The 24,326-nt window shown below is 35.9% G+C and overlaps 1 protein-coding gene across 4 annotated transcripts in view; it reads left to right on the top strand.

Moving 5' to 3' along the window:
• Nucleotides 1-24,326, top strand: part of LOC148940066 (double-stranded RNA-specific adenosine deaminase-like) — a 123,278-nt gene that overhangs the window by 77,546 nt on the left and 21,406 nt on the right. For all 4 annotated transcript variants that reach the window (XM_089105931.1, XM_089105929.1, XM_089105927.1 and 1 more), the window contains 2 exons: nucleotides 1,425-1,526; nucleotides 23,367-23,546. In XM_089105931.1, coding sequence (XP_088962057.1) covers nucleotides 1,425-1,526; nucleotides 23,367-23,546 — 282 coding nt within the window. The remainder of the gene's footprint in view (nucleotides 1-1,424; nucleotides 1,527-23,366; nucleotides 23,547-24,326) is intronic.

The raw sequence follows: 24,326 nt of genomic DNA, 5'->3' as shown, positions 1-24,326 counted from the left end.
TGTGGGAAATATAAAATTTGGGCTATATATTCGGGCATAAGGGGGGTAAAGTATTTGGACAGTTTGAAGCCAGAAAATAAGGTTTTTCTAGGTATATGGCTGCTAAACAATTACAGTAGAATAGTGAGGTATCTGGAAATTTTGCTAGCTAAAAAAAAAAAAAAAAAAAAAAAAAAAAAAAAAAAAAAGTACATTATCTGGTTAATGTAGTGTTTTATTTAAGTCTTTTAAGATGATCGCTGATCAAATTCAATGTTATTTGTGCCTTTTATTTATGTTATTTTACTGTGTTCATGGCCGTATATTTGGCTTTAAAATACATTTGTCTATATGTCTTTCTAATATGCAGAATAATTGTACCAACCACATTTTGTATGCAGACCTGCTATACTTCAGCCCCCCCTCCCCCCTAGTGTGCAAATATATAGCCTTAATTTATTTCTAAGGTAACGAAGAAACCAACGAAAAAAAGGGTTTGTTCTCGAATTTTACACTGCTTAAACTTGAGTGAGTGGCGCATAATACACAAGTACCGAAATTCCTTCCCCTGCGGAAATTAAAAAATACAAAACTCAAATAAAATCCTCAAATTTGGAACGCTTTATTTTTCACGTGGGGGGGGGGGGGATTTTCCGGGAGCGTATTTATCTGGGGTAATTTTCTGGGGGGGGGGGGGAGGGTAAACGCCTAGAACATGTTATATATATATATATATATATATATATATATATATATATATATATATATATATATATATATATATATATATATATATATATATATATATATATATATATATATATATATATATATTTATATATATATAAATTATACATATATATATATATATATATATATATATATATATATATATATATATATATCTAATTGAGAGATACTCTAAATTATTTTCTGAAGTGGTTTCTGCTAAAATTAAGTGCAACAAATATATGGATTACAGGCGATTAAAACATTTTGACGGTATAAATATTGCAATCAGGTTTTTTAATCGTTCTGACGTTATAATATCTCAGTCAGATAACGGTAGAGAATTAAATAATTAAGCCATATTCGAAATTTGCGCCATGTAAATTTTTTATGACTATTATTTTCTTTTCTCATTAAAAATGTACTGTATGTCTTACGTTTTTAATCATTCCTCCCATAAAGAGCGGCGAAAAGTCTATCGCGACTGAATTACGAAAAAGAAAATATAAATCTAAGAAATGCCATACATTCACCATTAGTGCATGGTGAATGTTGACATTTTCCAGTGAAAGTCAGAAATAAGGATATTTAACAAATATGCTGGGCATACACAAAGCGACTATGTTTTTGTTGACATTCACCAGTGAAAGTCGACATTCACCAGATTTCAATATTATGATCATTTATGATTAACATTATATATAGTATTTTTCTAGGTGTCGCTGGTCAAAAGAAAGCTGCAAAAAGGGTAGCTGCAGAGAAAATGCTAAAAAAAATTGAGGATGCTTCTGAAAAATTGCCGGAAGTTACCAATAAATGTAAGCTACTAGAGTCATTTGAGTCTTGGTATTTTGATCCCAAGTTATTTTGAATTTCTGATGTGGAAAAACGGTTTTTTTTTCTGGCAAATAGCTCCAGTTTTTATCCAAAGATTCTATAAAATTCCCGCTGGAGTATTTGGCGTGGGATCCCTAGCGACATGCAGTGACAGAGAGGTCGGAAATCCCAGATTTTCAATAGGAAAAATAAGAAATAATGCACCAATTTGTACCTTTAAACTTCTATGTTATGAGCATTATCCTATCAGAGGCAACGCTATAGCGTTGCCTATGAGAAAGGCCATACGGCTCCATTGTTTTATTATTTATTAATTAAAAAACCTTTTTCCACAAAATCAATTTTTCAAAGAAAAGTAAAGAACTCCATTTAACAAAAAATGAGTAAAAATAAAACCCAATAATCTACCAAGCGTGAAACTACCACAAATCAGCACCGATGATTAAATAACACCCAAAACGGACAGAAATTACAATAAATAACCGAGTCAAACTCAAAACGAGCAGAAATTAACATGAGTAGGGCTCAAAACCCCTATGCCTTCCCAATGCCAGAACATAATTTGCACTTTACTGGAAAAATATATAATGTTTTTACTTTTATAACTTCAATAAATCAAATAATATTAACATTTTGATTACTAAATAGCAATATATGTATATTAAACTGACAATGCACATTCATTTGTGCTTTTTTCAGTAAAGTGCAAATTATGTTCAGGCCTTAGGAAGGCATTATGTTCTGGCGTGGGAGGGGACTAGTTGCCCTTCAATCACTTTCAACTATTAAAAAGGGCATGAGCCCTTTCTATTTACAATCGATTGAGCACTTTTCGAAGTTCCTAAGACAACTCCTTCGATACGAAGTACCCAGGTCTATAAAAAAAAAAAAAAAAAAAAAAAAAAAAAAAAAAAAAAAAAAAAAATACATTGTACCTACATCGATCTTTACTATAAAGATTTCAAGCCTTCCAATTACTTTCGACTATTAAAAAGGGCGCTAGCCCTTTCAATTTCCAATCGAATGAGCCCTTTTTGAGTATCTACGACAACGCTTTCTATAAACACCTTATGTGCCCCCAGGTCATAAATTACAACCCTTGCCCTGAGTGCTGTTAGGGGGTTGTCATCCTCAAACACCTAATTTCCAGAACTTTCAACTACGTTAAACAAAATGGCTATCTCAAAATATTGATTGGATGTATTTGGGGAATGGAGGGGCGTTAGTTGCTCTCCAATCGTTTCAACTATTAAAAAAGGCACTAGCCCTTTCAATTTCCAACTGGATGAGCCCTTCTGAAGTTTCTACGAGAAAGCTTTCAATAAAAACCTTATATGCCCCAAGGGGATAACTTACGACCCTTGGCCTGGGAGCTGGGGGGGGTCACCCTCAAAGACCAAATTTCCAGAACTTTCAACTACGTTGAAGAAAATTGCTATCTCAAAATTTTTATTTGATATGTTTGGAGAGATGGTGGGCGTCAGAGAGGGGTTAGTTGCCCTCCAATCACTTCCGACTATTAAAAAGGGCACTAGCCCTTTCAATTACCAATCGAATGATCTCTTTGTCAAGCTTCAACGACAAACCTATCTATCAAAATCTTATATGCAGGAGGGCATGACTTAGAACCATTGCCATGACAGCTGTGAGGGGGTTGTCATCCTCAAAGATATAATTTCTGGACCTTTAAACTACGTTGAACAAAACGGCTGTCTTAAAGTTTTAATTGTATGTGTTTGGGGAATAGGTGAGCGTGAGAGGGGGGTTAGTTGCCCTCCAATTGTTTTCGACTATTAAAAAGGGCACTAACCCTTTGAATTTCCAATCGGATGATCCCTTTTTGAAGTTTCTACGACGGAGCTTTCTATAAAAACCTTAAATGCCACCGGGGCATAACTTTCAAACTTCGCGCTGAGGGCTGTGGGGGAGTGCCCAGCTCAAAAACATAATCTCTATCTGGAAATAAATTACGTTGAACAAACTGGGAGTTTCAGAATTTTGATTGGATGTCTTTGGGTAAAAGACGGGCGTAGAAGGGGTGTTAGTTGCCTTCCAATCACTTTCGACTATTAAAAAGGGCACAAGCCACTCCAATTTCCAATCAAATGAGCTTTTTTTGAAGTTTTTACTACAGCTCCTTCGATACAAAGTGTCCTGGTCTAAGACCAAAAACCAAAAATAAAAAATACATTGTGCCCACATCGTTCTGTACTTAGGCAGCGCTATTGCGCTACCTATGTTTATTATTATTTTTGTTCCCAGAGGTACTTCATATGAAAGGAGTCGTCGTGTAAACTTCAAAGCGGGCTAATTCGATTGGAAATCGAGAGTTGTAGTGCACTTCTTAAGGGTCAAAAGCGATTGGAAGGCAACTAATACCCCTTCCACGCCCACCATTTCCCCGAACACATCGAATAAAAATTTTGAGATAGCCATTTTGTTCAGCGTAGTTGATTTCCAGATGGAAATTATATTTTTGAGGAGGAAACTCCCCCCACAGCCCTTAGGACACAGGCTGTAAGTTATGCCCTGGGGGCATATAAAGTTTTTATTGAAAGCTTTCAACTATAAACTTCAAATAGGACTCATTTGATTGGAAATTCAAAGGGCTAGTGCCCTTTTTCATAGTCGTAAGTGATTGGAGTATAACTAATACTCCTCTCACACCCACCTTTAACCCAAACACATCCAATAAAATTTTGAGATAGCCATTTTGTTCAACGTAGTCGAAAATTCTGGAAATTAGGTCTTTGAGGATGACAACACCCCCTCCCATAGGCCTCAGGGCAATGGTTGTAAGTTATGCCCTTGGGCCATATAAGGTTATTATAGAAAACATTGGCGTAGAAATTCAAATTGCTAGTGCCTTTTTTAATAGTTGAAAGGGATTGGAAGGCAACTAACACCCCTTCCACGCCCACCATTCCCCAAATACATCCAATCAAAATTTTGAGGTAGCCATTTTCTTCAACGTAGCTGAAAGTTCTGGAAATTTTATCTTTGAGCAGGACACTCCCCCTACAGTCTTCAGGGAAAGGGTTATAAATTACGCCCTGGGGGTATATATGGTTCTTATGGAAGGAATGCTCGTATAAACTTCAGAGATGGCTCATTTGATTGGAAATTGAAAGTTCCAGTTCACTTTTTAAGTGTCAAAAGATATCGGAGGGTAACCAGCCTCGAAAAATAGTTCTAAGATCATATAACAAAAACTCCGGTATCGACACAGCCCCCCCCCCAGGGTCCGGGGGCAGGCTTTTTATGTTATGCCCTGGGTCATATATGGTTCTTATGGAAGGGATGCTCGTATAAACTTAAAAGAGGGATCATTTGATTGGAAATGGAAAGTTCTAGTTCACTTTTTAAGAGTCAAAAGAGATTGGAGGGCACCTAGCTTGAGATAGCCATTTTGTTTAAAATAGCTCAAAGACAATGCAACGAATACTCTGGGGTCGACACAGCCCCCCCAGGGCCGGAGGGTAGGCGTTGTAAGTTATGCCCTGGGGGAATATATGGTTCTTATGCAAGAAATGCTCGTAAAAACTTCAGAGAGGGTTCATTTGATTGGAAATTGAAAGTTATAGTCTAGTTTTTGAGAGTCAAAAGAGATACGAGGGCAACTAGCCCCTCCCCCACGCCTTCTTTTTCCAAACCCATCTGACGAAAATTTTGAGATAGACATTTTGTTAAAAATAATTCGAAGGTCTATAAAAAAAACTCCGGTGTCAATACAACCCCCCAGAGTCCGGGGGAAGGCTTTCTAAGTTATGCTGTAAATGCATTTATTGTTCTTATGAAAGGGATGCTCGTATAAACTTCATAGAGGGCTCATTTGATTGGAAATTGAAAGTTCTAGTTCACTTTTTTAGAGTCATGAGATTTAAGGGCAACTAGATCCCCCCCCCCGCCCTTTTTTCTCCAAACCCATCCGCTACAAATTTTGAGATTTTGAGCCTGAGATTTTGAGCCTGTACAAATTTTGAGCCTGTTTTTTCAAAATTCTTCAAAAATTAGATAACAAAAACTCCGGTGTCAACACAACCCACCCAGGGCCCGGGGGTTGTCGTTGTAAGTGTTGTCCTGGGGGCATATATGGTTCTTATGAAAGGGATTATCGTATAAACTTTAGAGAGGGCTCATTTGATTGGAAATTGAAAGTTCTAGTTCACTTTTTAAGAGTCGAAAGATATCTGAAGGCAACTAGCCCCTCTCCCCACATACTCTTTTCCCCCCAAGCCCATCCCATAAAATTTTTAAATAGCAATTTCGTTAAAAATAGTTCTAAGGCCGGATAAGAAAAGCTCCTTTGTCGGCTCTATCCTGCAGGGCCAAAAGGCAAGTGTTTTAGGTATTACTGTGGGGGCATATAGTTATTACAGAAGGGATGCTCATATTAACTTCTGAGAGGGCTCATTTGATTTGAAATTGAAAGTTCTTGTTCACTTTTTAAGAGTCAAAAGAGATCGTAGGGCAACTAGCCCCCCCCTCCACGCCCTAAATGCATCAGATAAAAATTTTGAGACAGACATTTTGTTGAAAATAGTTCAAAGTTCAGATAACAAGAACTCCGGTGTCGACACAGCCCCCCATGTCCCGAGGGTAGGCGTTGTAAGTTATGCCCTGGGGGCATATATGGTTGTTATGGAAGGGATGCTTGTATAAACTTCATAGAGAGCTCATTTTGTTGGAAATTGAAAGTTCTAAATCACTTTTTAAGAGTCAAAAGCGATCGGAGGGCAGCTAGCCTCCCCCCACACTCCATTTATTTTTTTCTCAGACGCACTTCGTATAGAAGGGGTCTTTGTATAAACTTCAAAGGGGGCTCATTCGATTGGAAATCGAGAGTTCTAGTGCCCTTTTTAAGAGTAAAAAGGGACCGGGGGGCACCTAGCCCCCCCCCCCCAAGTCTTTTTTACCCAAATACATCTGATAAAAAATTTGAGGTAGCCATTTTGTTAAAAATAGTTCAATGATCATATGACAAAAACTCCTTTAAAAATAGTTCAAAGGTCAGATAGGAAAAACTCCTGTGTCGACGCAACCCCCCCAGGGCCCGGGGCAGTTGTTGTAAGTATTGCTCTGGGGGGCATATATTGTTTTTATGGAAAGTATGCTAGTATAAACTTTGGAGAGGGCTCATTTGATTGGAAATTGAAAGTTCTAGTTCACTTTAAAGAGTCAAAAGATTTCGGAGGGTAACTAACGCCTCTCCACCCCCCTCCATGCTCTTTTTTTCTCAAACCCATCCGATAAAAACTTAGCCATTTTTTTCAAGATATATCAAAGATCATGTAATGAAAACTCCGGGGTCAACACAACTCCCCAGGGCCCGGAGGCAGGCGTAGTAAGTAATGCTCTGGGTGCATATATTCTTCTTATGGAAGGAATTCTCGTATAAACTTCGAAGAGGGCTCATATGATTGAAAATTGGAAGTTCTCGTCCACTTTTTAAGAGTAAAAAGACATCAGAGGGCAACTAACCCCCCTCCCCCCTCTCCACCTCCTATTTCCCTCAAACCCATCTGATAAGAACTTTCAGGGAGCCATTTTTTCCAAGATGGTTCAAAGATCTTATTACCAAAACTCTGGGGTCGACAAAATCCTTCAGGGCCCGGGGTAAGCGTTACACAGCTGTTGTGGAAGGGAGGCTCGTATAAACTTCAGTGAGGGCTCATTTGATTCAAAATAGAAAGTTCTAGTTCCTTTTTAAAGAGTAAAAAGAGACCGAAGGGCACATAGCCCCCCACCGACGGCCTTTTATCCCCATCCCATCCGATGAAAATTTTGAGATAGCCATTTTGTTGAAAATAATCCAAACATCAGATAATGAAAACTCCGAGGTTGACACAAATCCATTTTTCACTTTGATATTGTTACTTTGATACCAGTTTTAACACTTTGATGAACATTTGATTTTTTTTAAAGGTTGATTTTGAAATATGGAGTTTTTAAAAACTTAAACTTTTGTATCAAAAACGAACAAAAATAAATTAAAAAAAAAATCCGAAAAATAAGTTTTTCAAAGAAAAGTAAAGGGCATTTTAAACTTAAGCTCAGCAGATACAAATAACTGTTAAAATTCAAACTCTTAACAACCAGAAATTGCTATTAAAGATTAAATGAAACCCAAAACGAAAAGAAATTAAATAAACAATCATAGCATAAACTATACAACAAGTAATAATATGAATGAATAAATGGATCTTAAAGTGAGTAATGCTTGGATTGAATATGAAAATAAAGCTTAAAACGAAAAAAAATATCCTGTTATTGCAGTATAAATGAAACTAAAACGAACAGAAATTAAATAAACAATCAATGCAAACAAAGATACAATAGATATTAATGTAAATAAATAAGAAAATCTTAAAGCGAGTGAAACTTAAATTGAATATGCAAATCGAGCTTGAAATTAACAAAAATCACTACAAACAAGAGTTTGGGTATCAACTCCTTCTCTCACTGTAAAAGTCTAAAACCTACTTTTAGACTTTGGGACTTTTAGACTTTGCTAGTTGCCCCCGAGGGGGGGGGGGCAACTAGCCCCCCTTCGTCCTTTTTTTATCCAAACCCATCCGCTACAAATTTTGAGATAGCCAGTTTTTTGAAAATTCTTCAAAAATTGGATAACATAAACTCCTGGGTCAACACAACCCACCCAGGGCCCGGGGGTTGGCGTTGTAAGTGTTGTCCTGGGGGCGTATATGGTTCTTATGAAAGGGATTATCATATAAACTTTAGAGAGGGCTCATTTGATAGAAATTGAAAGTTCTAGTTCACTTTTAATGAGTCAAAAGATATCCGAAGGCAACTAGCCCCTCCCCCCACACACTCTTTTTCCCCCAAGCCCATCTGATAAAATTTTAAAATAGCCATTTCGTTAAAAATAGTTCAAAGGTCAGATAAGAAAAGCTCCTGTGTCGACGCAATCCCCCAGGGCCCGGGGACCGGTGTTTTAAGTAATGCTCTGGGAGCATATAGTTCTTACAGAAGGGATGCTCATATAAACTTCTGAGAGGGCTCCTTTGATTGGAAATTGAAAATTCTTGTTCACTTTTTAAGAGTCAGAAGAGATCGATGGGCAACTAGCCCCCCTCCCTCCACGCCCTAAATGCATCAGATAAAAATTTTGAGACAGACATTTTGTTTAAAATAGTTCAAGGTTCAGGTAACAAAAACTCCGGTGTCGACACAGCCTCCCCGGCCCCGAGGGTAGGCGTTGTTAGTTATGCCCTGGGGACATATATGGCTGTTATGGGAGGAATGCTTGTATAAACTTCATAGAGAGCTCATTTTATTGGAAATTGAAAGTTGTAAATCACTTTTTAAGAGTCAAAAGCGATTGGAGGGCAGCTAGCCTCCCCCCACACTCCATTTATTTTTTCTCAGACGCACGTCATATAGAAGGGGTCTTTGTATAAACTTCAAAGGGGACTCATTCGATTAGAATCGAGAGTTCTAGTGCCCTTTTTGAGACTCAAAAGGGACCGGGGGGCAACTAGCCCACCTCCCCCTAGTCCTTTTTCCCCAAATACATCTGATAAAAAATTTGAGGTAGCCATTTTGTTAAAAATAGTTCAAAGATCATATGACAAAAACTCCTTTACGTATGGCCATTTCGTTAAAAAAGGTTCAAAGGTCACATAAGAAAAACTCCTGTGTCGATGCAACCCCCCAGGGCCCGGGGCAGGCGTTGCAGGGTTTGGCTCATGGGGCATATATGGTTCTTATGGAAGTTATGCTCGTATAAACTTCGGAGAGGGCTCATTTGATTGGAAATTGAAATTTCTAGTTCACTTTTAAAGGGTCAAAAGATATCGGAGGGCAACTAACCCCTCCTCCTCTCCATGCTCTTTTTTCCTCAAACCCATCCGATAAAAACTTTGAGATAGCCATTTTTTAAAAATAGTTCAAAGATCAAAAAATGAGAACTCCAGGGTCGACACAACCCCCAGGGCCCGGAGGCAGGCGTTGTCAGTAATGCTCTGGGGGTATATATTCTTCTTATGGAATGAATTCTCGTATAAACTTCAAAGAGGGCTCATATGATTGAAAATTGGAAGTTCTCGTTCACTTTTTAAGAGTCAAAAGAGATCGGAGGGCAGCTATCCCCCCCCCGCCCCCCGTGCTATTTTCCTCAGACCCATCTGATAAGAACTTTCAGGGAGCCATTTTTTTCAAGATGGTTCAAAGATCTTATAACGAAAATTCCGGGGTCGACAAAATCCTTCAGGGCCCGGGTAAAGCGTTATACAACTTTTGTGGAAGGGATGCTCGTATAAACTTCAGAGTGGGCTCATTTGATTCAAAATAGAAAGTTCTAGTTCCTTTTTGAAGAGTCAAAAGAGACCAAAGGGCACTTAGCCCCCCACCGACGCCCTTTTTTCCCCAAACCCATCCGATGAAAATTTTGAGATAGCTATTTTGTTAAAAATAATTCAAACATCAGATAATAAAAACTCCGAGGTTGACTCAAACCCATTTTTCACTTTTATTAAATAAAAAAACAGTTTTTTTTAACTGAAAGTAAGGAAGGACATTAAAACTTAAAACGAACAGTAATTATTCCGTATATGAAAGGGGCTGTCGCCTCGCTCTTTACGCTAAAGTTTTTCATTGTTAATAAAAAATAGAGTTGTGAGAAAGTTAAATTTTAGCGTAAAGAGCGAGGCGTTGATGAGGGGACAGCCCCTTTCATATACGTAATAATTTATGTTCGTTTTAAGTTTTAACGTCGTTCCTTACTTTCATTTAAAAAAAACTTTTTTTTAATTTAATTTTTGAACGTTTTTGAATTAATGCAGGTTTTGATATTGGCTCACCATACATGAATAATTATAACAAAATTTGAATATTAATTTTAATTTTATTTGGTTAAATGGCTTTCTCTAAACCTGTTTAATTTTATTTACGAACGTTTTTATTAATAATAAAGATACATAACTTACGAATTAATTTACGTAACGTACTTCTATATTCACATATTTTTAATGCGTATATTAGAGGGTTTGCCCCTAGTCAATACCTTGCTCTTTAAGTTAAGTTCGAATTTTGTTCCAATTCTTTAAAAATGACCCCTTAATATCAAATGCCGTTAATTAGAATAAATAGCTCTGATGAAAGTACTAAATAATCTTTGGCTTAAAGAGCGAGGTATTGACTAGGGGGTGAACCTAATCATATATGTAATGTTTTCTATCGTTTTAAGTTTTGATGTTGCTCCTTACTTTCAGTTGAAAAATTTGTTTTTTTTATATAATTTCTGATCTTTTTTTAAATAATGCTGAGAAATCCGGCGCCTCCTTCATAGCAATGTCCCTTCCCCCATGAAAACTTCCTTCATGGAAAGATCCTCCCACATAACCTCCGAAACACTCTTCTCCCCTTTACCAGAAAAAATCCCCCTGAAAACGTCTGTATACTTCCCAATAACTAGACCCCGGTACCGCGCCGATGAGGGAAGACCGGCGGCGGCGGGGCCAAAAAGCGCGCAGCGCTATACCGTCGGTAAGACGTCAGTGGCGCGCCGCCGGCATGATCAATGTTCACCGCAAACATTAATGTTTTCATAAGTCTTTCTCAAATCACAGCTTAAATTTACAACAGATTCGAGCCTATTCATGAGTTCAAAAATTCACAAGTCGCTGGCTGGAAACTGGTCTTCTTCGTTATTCATCAAGAGAAGTAGAAATGTGGTAGAAACGAAATGGCTGTGGCGTTTCAGAACCCTTGCATAATACGAGCAGTTGAAATATCTACTAGTTATGTATTCTTAACATAAATAATTATGAAAATTTGTAGTTTTTTTCATTGAAACGATTCAAATACCGTATCACAAAATTCGTCAGTTATATGGGTAAAAACTTTGAATATAACTTTGAACTTAGAAGCTTAATTTTTTCATAATGCCCTTTGCCTATAGGCTATCTGTTTTGTCACCTTTAAAACAATTGAAATGGGCGACTTTGATATTGATTTTTTTTTTTTTTTTGCTGTTTTGGATTCTTAAAAAGACTTCTTGTATTAAAAATTGGTTTGTAATTACAATTTAAAAAAAAAATGCATTTTAAAATTTTTTGGCTTCTTTATAGAATATATGTCATGTAGGCTAAGGCTGAACTGCTACTTTTTTATTGCTTTCGGCTGTTCTTTTGGATATTATTCGTTTTTTTTTCTTTTGGGGATTCATTCCAAATTATAACTGATAAATACCTAGTATCAGTCAAATTATAAAGTGCATCTAAAAGGAGTAAATTTATCAAATTGAAAAATACATAATGAATACTTCGCATGAGAACACTTCAATTACACTGAAACAAAAAACACTTAATGGTTTATTCGGTATGAAGAAAAATTAAATGCCAGCTATGTTCTGGTAAAAAATGAAAAGCTCATCCGTTTTAAATGTAATTAAATGAAACAATATGCAGACTGAAGTACCTCCAGGAAGATGTTGAGATTTTCATCCTAGTTCGTCACTTTTAATCCAAGCAAAACGTTAGGACACTTTGTATCAGTTATTGAGTTTAAGCTTTGATTTCCAAATGCTCACAAAAATTACCAAATTTAAAAAAGTCGCAACAATAAGTCACCTGTTTTCAAAATACTCAAAGACTCCTCTTAGATTCCTACCCAGGCTCAAAGCTTCTGCTATGGTCATTTCAATGGAAATCTCCAAAGAGCTTCTTTTTAAAATAGCTTTTAAGCGTAGATAGGGGTATTTGGTCTTTTTTGCTTTTCTTCAAAGCTTTGAAAAAAGTGTTATAATATTCCAAGTGTTACATTTGTTATATTTGTGCATATTTTTGGTAATCATATGTGGGGTGATCGAATTTTTTAAACCACTGTAGATACGTAAGAACGTTGCAACATCTAGTACCCTGAGGTCATAAGACTGTCAAAGACTCCTCCTTGAAATTGAGGAATCAAAGACTCCTCCCAAATTGAAAGCTTTTATTATGACCTGGCCTTTTAATGTAGCTTGGGCACTGGACCAAGGGCGCCATTGTCACTCGAGCGCAACGTTAGGTGGGGATGTCGATATCGCTTTCGTCACACGAATTCGTTTTAGTGTGAATCTGCCTGGTACTTATGAATGAATATTTTCAAATCAAACCCGTTCTATCAATAAGAAAAAAACGGGTTTGACGCTTATGTCCCTTTCCCTTTGGACGATAAAACCAAGCAAGTGCTGTATCAAGTATAACTCACGAAAATCTTGTTAATTTTTGTCAACTTTTCAACTTTTTGGCATCCCTGCTTTCAATAAAAAAAAAAAAGTCAAGGTACTATCACCTAAATATAATAACTCCCAATGCCCACCCTGTGGATACTATCTTGATAGGACACCATCTCTGCTTTAAATAAAAAAAAATAATTAACTTATTGGCACCCCTGTTTTAAAAAAAAATCGAGGTATTATCATTTAAATATGATTGCTTACTACCCCCCCCCTCTGAATACCACCTTGATAAAATGCTGTCTCTGCTTTAAATTAAAAAAAAATAACTTTTTGGGATCCCTGCTTTCAATTAAAAAAATTCGAGATATTATCATTTAAATGTAATACCCCCCTGCCCCCTCCCTCTGGATACCACCTTGATAGGATACCGTCTCAGCTTTCATTAGAAAAATAAGTTACTTAATAATTAACTAGGTCACTATACACGCAGAAACACGTTAAACAGCTTAGTGTTCCTTGAAAAAAAAGAGGGTAGGAGTAAAGGGCTACAAAGACCAACAAAAATGTCGAAATTATTCAGATATACCTCAAATTATTGGAAAACTGAGTCATAGATTCGCCGTGGTATTAAATAAGATCCAAAGAATCCAACTAAAAGGGAGCACACGCAAAAGCCAAAATAGGCCAGTAGCCTATGAGAAATCGCAACATATCCAAGACAATGAACAAGTCTTAATGGGGGGCCCTGGGTCTATCAAAATATTTCAATGGTTTCCCAGGAAATTTGATAATCATTTTCTTCTGTCTCCACTTTAGATGAAAAAAATAATTATCTTTTTGGTATGCCTCCTTTCAGTAAAAAAAATAAGGTATTTTCACTTAAAATGAGATCCCCCTATCCCCCCCCCTATAGGAAATAATTTAAAATTCATTGGCGAGATAAATTTTTGGGGTAGCTTCCGAACAATTTAGTTTTAAACATTCAGGCGTTCTAAGATTGAGTATTGTAATAACAATACTCAATAACAACAATAAACAAATAACAACAAGTAATAACAACAATTGAGTAACTTTTGAAGCTAAGAACCTAAATATGAAATTAAATTCCACTAAATCAAATATAATGACGATAAATTTCTTGAAATCCACTCCCACTTTCCTTGACTCTATCCCCTCAGATATTTCTGTTTCTTCCTTTAAGTTACTTGTGGTTACAACTTCCTATAATTTAAAGTGGGATGTCCACGTGAAAGATATTGTCCGTAGAGCTTATGCGTCCATGTATCTCCTTAAGCTCTTGAATAAATTTAACATCCCCCCATTTCATTCTTTAAGGATTTATACTTCCTTTGTCTGCCCGCATCTTGAATATGTTTGTCCAGTAGGGCATCCTGACATCTCCTGTGATGAATAAGATAAAATTGAACCTATTCAAATAAGAGCCCTAAGAATGATTTTTAAAGAAACTTTGGTTCCATATTCACTCCATCTAAAAAAGGCCAAGGCAGATACTCTTGAGCACAGGAGAGGAAAGCTGTGCCTCCGTTTTGCAAAAAATGCAATAATAAACCCTCGCACGGAAAGCATTTTCCCCAAAAGACACTCCCCATCCAGACACCGCCTGCCACATACTGTATCTGAACCCATCTCTATCTTGTCCCCCATCCGTTGTTTAACCTCCAGGTATGAAAAAACTTTTGTCACCTTCATTATTGATCAAATAAACCACTAGTTTTTTTTTTTTTTTTTTTTTTTTTTTTTTTTTTTTTTTTTTTTACTGGTGATACCCATGCTGGTGTCCGTTTGGCTCTTCCGTTCCCTCACCTTTTGATATACTCTCTTTTAAACCTTTCTTTTTATTATATGACCCCGAAATGCGAATTCGGCCCTTCGGGGCTTGTGATAGTCATTTTTTGAAATAAATATCTTATCATATCTTATATATCTTATCTTATTAAACATTAAGAAAATCTTATCTAAAAACAGCAAAAAAAAAAAAAAAATCTGCAAAGTTACAATTCAGCTGTAGAAACACATCTGTCGGCTGTTAATTTCGAAATACAAATGAAGGTTGAAGCTGTATAGTAGTGAATTCATTCTATAATACTATTAAGCTTGAAAATAAAATTCTTGACTGCAAACAATGTTAGAAATAGCGATTGGGAAACTGCATTCAAAATTATGTAAACTCATTTCATAAAGACGATACTGTTTTTTGTCAACATATGAAGAACTGTGTATAGTGCAATATTTGCAATTGCATATTTTATCTGTCTGGTTTTTATGTAAAATAACAAAAGAGACGAAAATTAATGAACAAAAGAGTAGTGAAGAATTATGGTATGCAAAGTAATATTAGGCAGGGGAAGTCACTGGTGGTAAATCTCTAGGGGTGGCACCATGATTGCATAATTTTCGGGGATTTGGGGAACCAAATTTTTTTTTCGGGGTGACACATTGATTTGCGGGGAAATACTCGAAAATTCGGGGATAGTGCAAGCCTTGCTTGATTTCTAATCAGGAAAATTGAAATACTAAACCACATGAGAAGGACAAGCTCCGACTTTTCGGTTGACGCAATAAAGAATTGCCGTAAAATTAATTTAAAGTCGACCACAAACGCCGCCGCCTGTGTCGGTGGCGGCGCGCCGGCGGCGTTACGACACTTCGGCGGCGTTCGACCGGGCCTGTCGTCGGCGACGTTCGGTCAATCCGCCAGCGCGGTGCCGGGGTCTACCAATAACCGATACTATATGTTAACATTGGGTAAAGTTCATAACTTTCAGACCTCCCCCTAGGGACTTCGGGGGATTAAGTCATCCTACTAGACATTGGTATCATAATTTTGGCCGTGATGAAAAAAATGGCTATCTCGAAACTTTTATCGGGTGACTTTGCGAAAAAAATTAGCGTGGGAGGGGGTCTAGTTGTCCTCCATTTTTTTTGGTCACTTAAAAAGAGCACTAAAACCTTTAATTTCCGTTCGAATGAGCTCTCCTACGATATTCTAGGACCACTGGGTCGATACGATCACCCGTGGGAAAAAAAAACAAAACAAATAAACACGCATCCGTGATCTTTCTTCTGGCAAAAATGCAAAATTCCACATTTTTGTAGATAGGAGCTTGAAACATCCGAATTAGGGTTCTCTAATACACTGAATATGATGGTGTGATTTCCATTAAGGTTCTATAACATTTAGGGGGTCTTTCCCCCTTTTTTCGAAAATCAACGAAATTTTTTCGCGCGTAACTTTTGATAGGTAGGACTAAACTTGATTAAACTTATATATTTAAAATCAGCATTAAAATCTGATTCTTTTGATGTATCTATTGGTATCAAAATTCCGTTTTCTACAGTTTCGGTTACCATTGAGCCGGGTCGCTCCTTACTTACAGCTCGTTACCACGAACTGTTTGACATTGTTACTTTGATACCAGTTTTAACACTTTGATGAATATTTGATTTTTTTTTCAAGTTGGATTTTGAAATATGGAATTTTTAAAAACTTGAAACTTTTTGCATCCAAAACGAACGAAAATAAATTAAAAAATTTTTTTCCGAAAAATAAGTTTTTCAAAGAAAAATAAAGGCCATTTTGAATTTAAGCTCAGCAGATACAAATACCTTTTAAAATTCAAACTAAAAAAACCAGGAATTACTATTAAAGAATAAATGAAACCCAAAACGAACATAAATTAAATAAACAACCATAGCAAAAAACATACAACAAGTAATAATGTAAATGAATAAATAGATCTTAAAGCGAGTAATGCTTAGATTGAATATGAAAATCAAGCTTAAAACAAAAAAAAATATCTTGTTATTGCAGTATAAATGAAACTAAAACGAACAGAAATTAAATAAACAATCAATGCAAACAAACATACAATATATATTAATGTAAATAAATAAACGAATCTTAAAGCGAGTGAAACCTAAATTGAATATGCAAATCAAGCTTGAAATTAACAAAAATCACTACAAACAAGAGTTTGGGTATTAACTCCTTCTCTCACTGTAAATGTCTAAAACTTACTGCGTCATTGGCGCTTTACTGAAAAGTCTATGCGTCTTGAACAGTCTTGGAAAGTATAAACAACATCAAATTAATATTTGATGTATAATGATATTAATTGTTGAAAGATCCATCAGTTCAAGAATTTATTTCACAGTTATTGTATTTTTATTTTCAATGCTGTAAGAACTGGAAAAGAAAATATTTGTAATATAATTAATTTTCAGTTAAGCGCCAATGACGCAGTAGGCTTTTGGTTTTTAGTTACAGTTAATTAAAGGGGCAGTATCCAAACTCTTGTTTGTAGTGAAACTATATTCGTCTTGAACAAATTTAGAAAGAGCTAATGAATTAAACTGAATATTTAATTTATAATGATATTATTTGCCGAAAACTCATCACTTCAAAATTTTACTATAATTTTAATGTTTACTTTCAATATTAAGTACAAAAGAAAATATTTGTCATAAGATTGATATTCAGTAAGGTGCCAATGACGCAGTAGGTTTTAGACTTTTACAGTGAGAGAAGCAGGCGATACCTGAACTCTTGTTTGTAGTGATTTTTGTTCGTTTCAAGCTTGATTTGCATATTCAATTGAGCATTGTCCTATTAAATCAAGAGCCATATTCCTAATGTATTTGATGACGGCTCTTTCAAAAACTCATGCAAACAATATTTGGCTACATATCTAAAATGATAGTTGTTTCATTTGACTGTTTAAATTTGGAAAATGATTAGAAAAATAAATACTTATTTTCAGGTAGATAATATCAGTAGGATTAATTGCAAAAATTTACTGGGGACTGGGGGGGGGGGGGGGCAAATCTTATTTTTTTACTTCGGTTTTTAAATGAAAAAACGAAAAAAGTCATTTTCATTGAATACAACCCCAAAACAGGGCGTTTTAAACATCTAAGGGGGAAGGGATCTAGTAGGGACAGACCTCCCCTGCCCCCTCAATTGAAGTCATGGCATGGACTTTCGTCTTGAGACGGGGATCTGTAAAAATAATTGTTTATTTCAAAAATAAATATCAATTAGTTGCGTAGTTAGCATAATAAGATTTTCATAGTCATAGGAATAGAAATTCCAAAAAGGAGTACAATTTCTTGAAAATTGGATCCTCAAGCCCAACTGGTTTGATACCCCTTGAACGGTGATTTTAATCTTACATCTTCGATAGACCCAATCTTTCAGTTGATCACATCCCTTCCCTCAAATCTCGCAATGTATTCTCAATAAAGCCTACTCGAAGGCTTTAGGTAACCAATATGACCATTGAGCTGGGCTTTCCTATGCATTATTTCTTACAGAGAAGCTACGTTTCAACCACTATATTCTTTCGAAGCTTTTCATTTTGACAAGTCTCCCGATTACTTAAATATTACACCATACTGGAATATCTTTCAAATTCAGACAAAACAAAATCTTGATTGAGGCCTGAATTCTTCTGATTTCCATCAGACCTCCTTTATATCAATATGTAGATGAAGACCAGTGTATTTTCTGACCTCTTTTCCTTTAGGAAAAAATATTTAAATTAAGTTTACATAACAGGTGCTGAGGGGGTCGTAGCTCCTCTCTTATTCTGCATTGATTTTGAATATAAAATAGAAGATTATATTCCTTTGCGTACCTGTACTGAGGCTGGAGTGCGGGGGGGGGGGACTATTGCCCGAGGATAAAATTTGTCTGAATAATTGCTTAACTAATCTGAATCTAAGATTTTTCATTTCAGACTCCTCTTTTCTCCAGAAAATATGTATAAAGCTGTACTTTTGTCAGGGGGGGATTTTATTGTATTGCTGTAGCAAATTGATAGAAGGCGTATTTAAACATATTTTTTGAATAAAGTGCTACTTTTGAGTAATATTCAACATAATAGCGTAGAATTATTAAAGAACGATTATTTTTAGCTCATTTTATAGAATAGATTGTGGTAGGAACTTAGAAGAGGACTTCATTGATCTCAAATTCAAACTACTAGTGTCGTTTAAAGGCTGAAATAGGACCGACTAAATGTTAAAACTGAGGAAGATAAGTTGAAATCCACATTATGGAAAGATTTGTATTCTATTCTTTTATTGATACAATCTTTTACCGTCAGGGACACCCTCATTTAACAATATCTCATTTCAAAATTTCATAATATCCTTGGCTTTTCATTTCTTGGTATATTTGACAATCAGTGAACATAGTGAACTGGTCTGTCAGCAGTTTCCCATACGGAACTGCATGTGACATTTCTGTTTGTTTCTTTTTTTTCATTTCAATTGTTTCTTTTTTTGATTGGAATCACGTATTAAAATTATTGAAACTAGCGATTTAAAGTAAATTAATTTACTTTAGTGAACTAGAAAATTTTTCCCTTTGTCAATCATCTGTATCCTCTAAGGGAGCTACTGAGAGTGGACCGGAAAATATAAAAGACGTGAAAACACAGAAGATTCAATCCCCGAAGAGTATAAATGAAGTAGCTGATAATGATCCAAATAATAAGATCACAGTTTAATGTACTATCGTGCCGAAAATGGGAAGGTATTCCCGTAACAATTAAGGGTACCTAAGATAAAAATTTGAAGGTTTTTACGCGTAGGGTTTTTTCTTCAAAGATCTAAGAATGAAAATGAATCTATAATTCTTCGACTTTGTCCTGCAGCGTAAGTGTAAATATATAAAAAAAAATGGTATTCCTTTCTTAAATTAGTGTACTAATCATGGTCTCCTTCTATGGAAAAGACGCCAGTAAAAGAACTTCTTCACCCACTTAGTTGCAGCACCATCTACGTTTTCATCCTTCGTAGTTGCGCCATCTACGTTTGTAAATTGTGGCGTTCCAGGTTACTAAGAAAGCCACCAGAAGACTCGGTGGGCCTGGTTCCCAAAACTAAGTGTAGATAGCGATGAAGATTTTAAGGAGAGGATGTTAAGGAGGACCACAAAATAAACGCTTCAAACTCGCAGTCTGTATCTCAGAGGACTGACCTAGTTATAAACGGATAAATAGAACAAGGACTCTTAACCAAATTAACTGTAAACCACCTTTTGAAATTTCACCAACTCTGCGACCCCGGTATAGCGCCCTAGTGCTTCCTCCAGTTCATGCAAACCACTGACGCATAAACCAGAGTACTTTTCAGCAAAGACGGAAACTATCAATCAGTTCAATCTGCATCGTCCACTCACTGAACAACAAAATGGACGAACTTGAAGTCCTGATAAAACAAACTTGCTGTTCCATAGCAGCAGTGATTGAATGTTGAAACGTTAATGAAGAAACTGGTCGTATTAAAGGCTATATGAGCTTTTTCAACACAGCGAGATCGTGGTCTAGAGTGTCGTTGTGGAGGTGTCGATTTATATATCTGACAAGACATTCCTTGCAAGCTATTAAGTGAGCCTAGTGATTTTTGTCGCGAAGAGATTTGTCTCGCGAAGGGATTCATCATCTACAAACTTTTATGGACAATAATCGTCGACAGTATGCAACTCCAGTTTTATTATTGCCGAAGACTTCAATCGAACAAATAAGCAGTGGATGCCGAATATGCTTGACCTGAAACAACTATTGACTATTCCAACTCACCAAAGTGGGAACATACTCGACCTCCATTACATTAAGAAACTTTTTAATATTGTTTATAACTTTTACCTGAAAAAAAACTTTCATTTTCATTGAATTTATGTTTATTTTTTTTTATGAGCTTTTTCAACACAACGCGAGATCGTGGTCCAGAGTGCCGTGGTGGTGGTGTCGATTTATATATCTGACAAGAAATTCCTTGCAAGCTATTAAGTGAGCCTACTGATTTTTGTCGCGAACAGATTTGTGCCAGTTGCGAATCGAAATTCTTGTCAAGAAAGTTCTCCTGCCTCATCCAAGCGGTAGTGTATTATTCCAAGAGTGCAAAGAACAGGAATGATTTGATTCATCATCTACAAACTTTTATGGACAATAATCGTCGACAGTATGTAATTCCCGTTTCATTATTGCTGAAGACTTCAATTTAACAAATAAGCAGTGGATGCCGAATATGCTTGATCTGAAACAAGTATTGACTATTCCAACCCACCAAAGTGGGAACATACCCGACCTAATTTTCACGGACCTTTCCAACCATTACCAACGACCAAGTTCACTAGGCCCATTACAAAATTCTGACAACTTTTTGATTCTCTGAGAAGGTAAAATCATTTTTCCAAAAGCGAAGAAAACTAAAGTAAATATCCGACCTTTGACCAGGGAAAGTATATGTTCCTTCGGACGCTGGATCGGAACCTTTGACTTCAGTGAGATTTCTTTGATACCAAATATTATAACCTCAAAGCCGAAGCTTGAAATCTATTCTTCTACAGAAATGTCACGAACATTTCCCGTCGAATAACATTGTAGTGAGTGACTGGGATAAGCCTTGGATAAACCATGACGTTAAAGCGCTAATCAAGACCCGATATCAACTCCACTCTATGTGGCGCTCTACAAGGTACTAAACTTGCTGCCCTCTTGTTTTTTAGCCATCATTGGCTATTTCATATTTGATAACACTGACGAAAGGTTTAAATTTGTGGATGATCTTTCAGCCTTGCTGAAATACAAGTTCATTGAAAGGTCTCAAGTAATCCCCCAGTTCGATAGTAACCTAAAAGACAAATTCAAAGATTAGTGCAGCTCAAATGGCCTTCAAAATAATGCTAATAAGACTAAAGTATTTCGCTTCAATCCTCTAAAAGAGAAGTTGCTCGCCCTGACCCCTGGTGCCCTATCACATCTACTGCAGCTGTTCTTCGTGTGATGTTCAGTACCGAATGTTCATTTAGCCTACACATTGCGAACCTTGTAAGAATGAGCAACTACACACTACGATCTTTATCTACATTGCGTTGATTCGGGTTTTTCTATACAGCAGTAAATGCTCTTGTATACGTGTATGTACGCCCTTCGGTTGAATACGCATGCCTAGTTTTGCGACCACAACGGTATAACATCGATTAGCTCAACGACGAAATTGAAACAGTGCCAAAAAGAGCCTTAAAAATCATCCTAGGAACCAAGTATGTTACTTACGAATCTATCCTCGCAACTTGCCCTTAAAGAACGTATGAACCATCTGATGCATAAGTTTGGGCACCCCGTGCTTTTGAGTGATTAGCAGGTAAAAAAGATTGTATCCTAGGTAATCCTTTGACTAAAGATTCTGACTGGTTTTGCCCTAGTCACCTAGGTTTAATTCTCCTGCATATTGAAAAGTAAATACGCCTCAGAAATATGACCAGGGGGTAAAGATGGCTAAAGGGATCTTTTTTTCATTTGTAAAACAGTTTGTATTATGCTCCTTCGTTTGAAAACGACGAAATAATGGTATGTGTTGGTATATTCGAATTTGATAAATCACAAATAGTTCAAAACTAATAAAATTACCAACTTTCATTTACCGTGTTGCCAATAAAAAAATGTACTGTCTGTTAGAAGTTTTGACACGTACCATATTGTTTGAATTTTCTTGCTCAAATTTCAAATTAGAACCTATTATGCTATGTCAAGTATTAAGATAAGTAAACTTAACCTTAGTAAACTGGACTGTAATCAATTTTCAGACGGAACTGTGGATTGCAAAAGTTTTTGTTTTATTATTGACGACTGAAATCTGAAACTAACAGTTTAGACTTACAGGAATTAGAGTTATAGTGCCTTGGATGCTTAATTTATACAAAACTGCGTCGATGAAAAAACGAATAGAAATTGAAATTAAAGTATTTTTTTCCATGGTTAGTATCGAGCGAATTTAAAAAATAAACAGTGATGCGAAACTGAATACGCACATAAAGTTAAAGAAAACATAAAGAAAATTAATAGGGAATAATTTGTTTATTCGCCAATTCAAAATCCAGCGTCAGCAAAATAAGATTGTTTGAAAAATTGCTGATTGAAGTTTTAAAATCAACTTTTTAGACTTTCGTATTTAATAAATTTTCATCGGTGTTTCCTTCCTTTTAATTTCCTCTGTTTTCTTTCTAATGAGTGAGAAATAGATTAGCGAAATTAAGTTTCTAATTTTTGTAATTTATTTAGCAAATTGCAAATGTCACTTCAGCCATTTTAGTGACAAACACCATGCTTCTTCATATTAATTTAATTTTTAATTTTATTTCATCACTTTTAGTATTGTCTGCTTATTCTATTTAGACGACTATAAAACCTCATTTTTTCTATTTCAGGTTTGGAATTTGCTCTTTAGCTTTCTTGGAAAAGCTTTGTCGTAGTGGCGTTGAGGTTGTTTCTCAAATGTATTTATTATTTTTTCTATTTCTTATTGCTTTAATTTCTACTTGTAGTTTTTTTCCAATTCTAGACCCGACTCCCCCAATAATTTGAAGTCCTTCCTTTTCTTTGCGTTTGCTTGTGACATAGAAAATTATGCTTAGATATATCAGCAATCATAATCAAATAGATTTTGTCGCCCCAGGCGTTTAACACCAATTTTATTATAAATTATATGTGATTCAAGCAAGCAAGAATTCACGTTCTTGCGCTTATTTGCTGTTAAGAAGACAATTCTGCAGTTTATGTAAATTCAGAAATATTTTTTAGAAGGAAATGATGTATTATTTTTTCTGTAGGTAGGACTCCGCCTGACTTCATAGCAAGTGAAATGGAGGACACGAGTCTTCCCCTTTGTGAATCACCTGAACCTGCTAAAATACCCACTGAGAATCGATATGAAGTTGTAGAAGACGTGAAAACATGCGATGTTCAATTCCCCAATAGTGCAAGCAAAGTAGCTGATAATGATCCAAATAGTAAGATCACAGTTTAATGTACTATCGAATAGGAAAAGGAACTCTAGCATTCTCGTAATAATGAAGAAGAACTAAAATATAAATCTGAAGCCTCTTACGACTAGGGCTTTTTCTTCAAAGATTTAAGGATGAAAAATTCCTAAATACTGCAGTTTCTACCTGAATAATTATTATTATTATTACTATTATTTATTTATTAACTGTCAAACAAAGGTACAAAAGACGGAGTATCGGTAAAAAAAAAAATAAAAAAAAAAACACACATACACAAAAAAACAAACAAACACAAAAACACATCGAACAAATTACAAGGACGAGAAACAAAACCTCAATTTTACACTGCACAACAGGTATGTAAAAAATTTTACTTTTTAAACGTTTTAAATTCCCATGTACTGAACAAATATAAGCATTGTGAGCATCGTTGCATCAAGCCACAATTGGTAAAAAAAATAAACCCAAATGATTCAAATAATCATCAGTGAATTAAAAAAGAAAAGAAAAAGCAAACAAAAGACGGTAAAAAGACTAAATATAACAAGATACTAATATGACAAGAGACGGGCAAACAAAATTAGATGGACAGCGATTCACTGCCTTAGCAAATGGTACCAAGGGTGGGAAGAAGCTTTCTCGTTGTATCGTTTAATTTGTTCAATTATGGCTGCCGTTGGGTCCGTAATTTTTAAATTTTTAACAAGGTGCGAATTTCTTGTCCACGGCGGGAGCCGCAACAAGAACTTTGCATACTTAAAAAACGCGGATCTAAGCTTTCTTTTC

This window comes from Artemia sp. Qi Xiang Cuo, chromosome 20 (genome assembly GCF_049724085.1).
Source record: "Artemia sp. Qi Xiang Cuo chromosome 20, ASM4972408v1, whole genome shotgun sequence".
NCBI classification, from domain to species: Eukaryota; Metazoa; Arthropoda; class Branchiopoda; order Anostraca; family Artemiidae; genus Artemia; species Artemia sp. Qi Xiang Cuo.
Note: the sequence above shows the minus strand (reverse complement) of the source record. Positions and strands in the feature narration are given on the sequence as shown.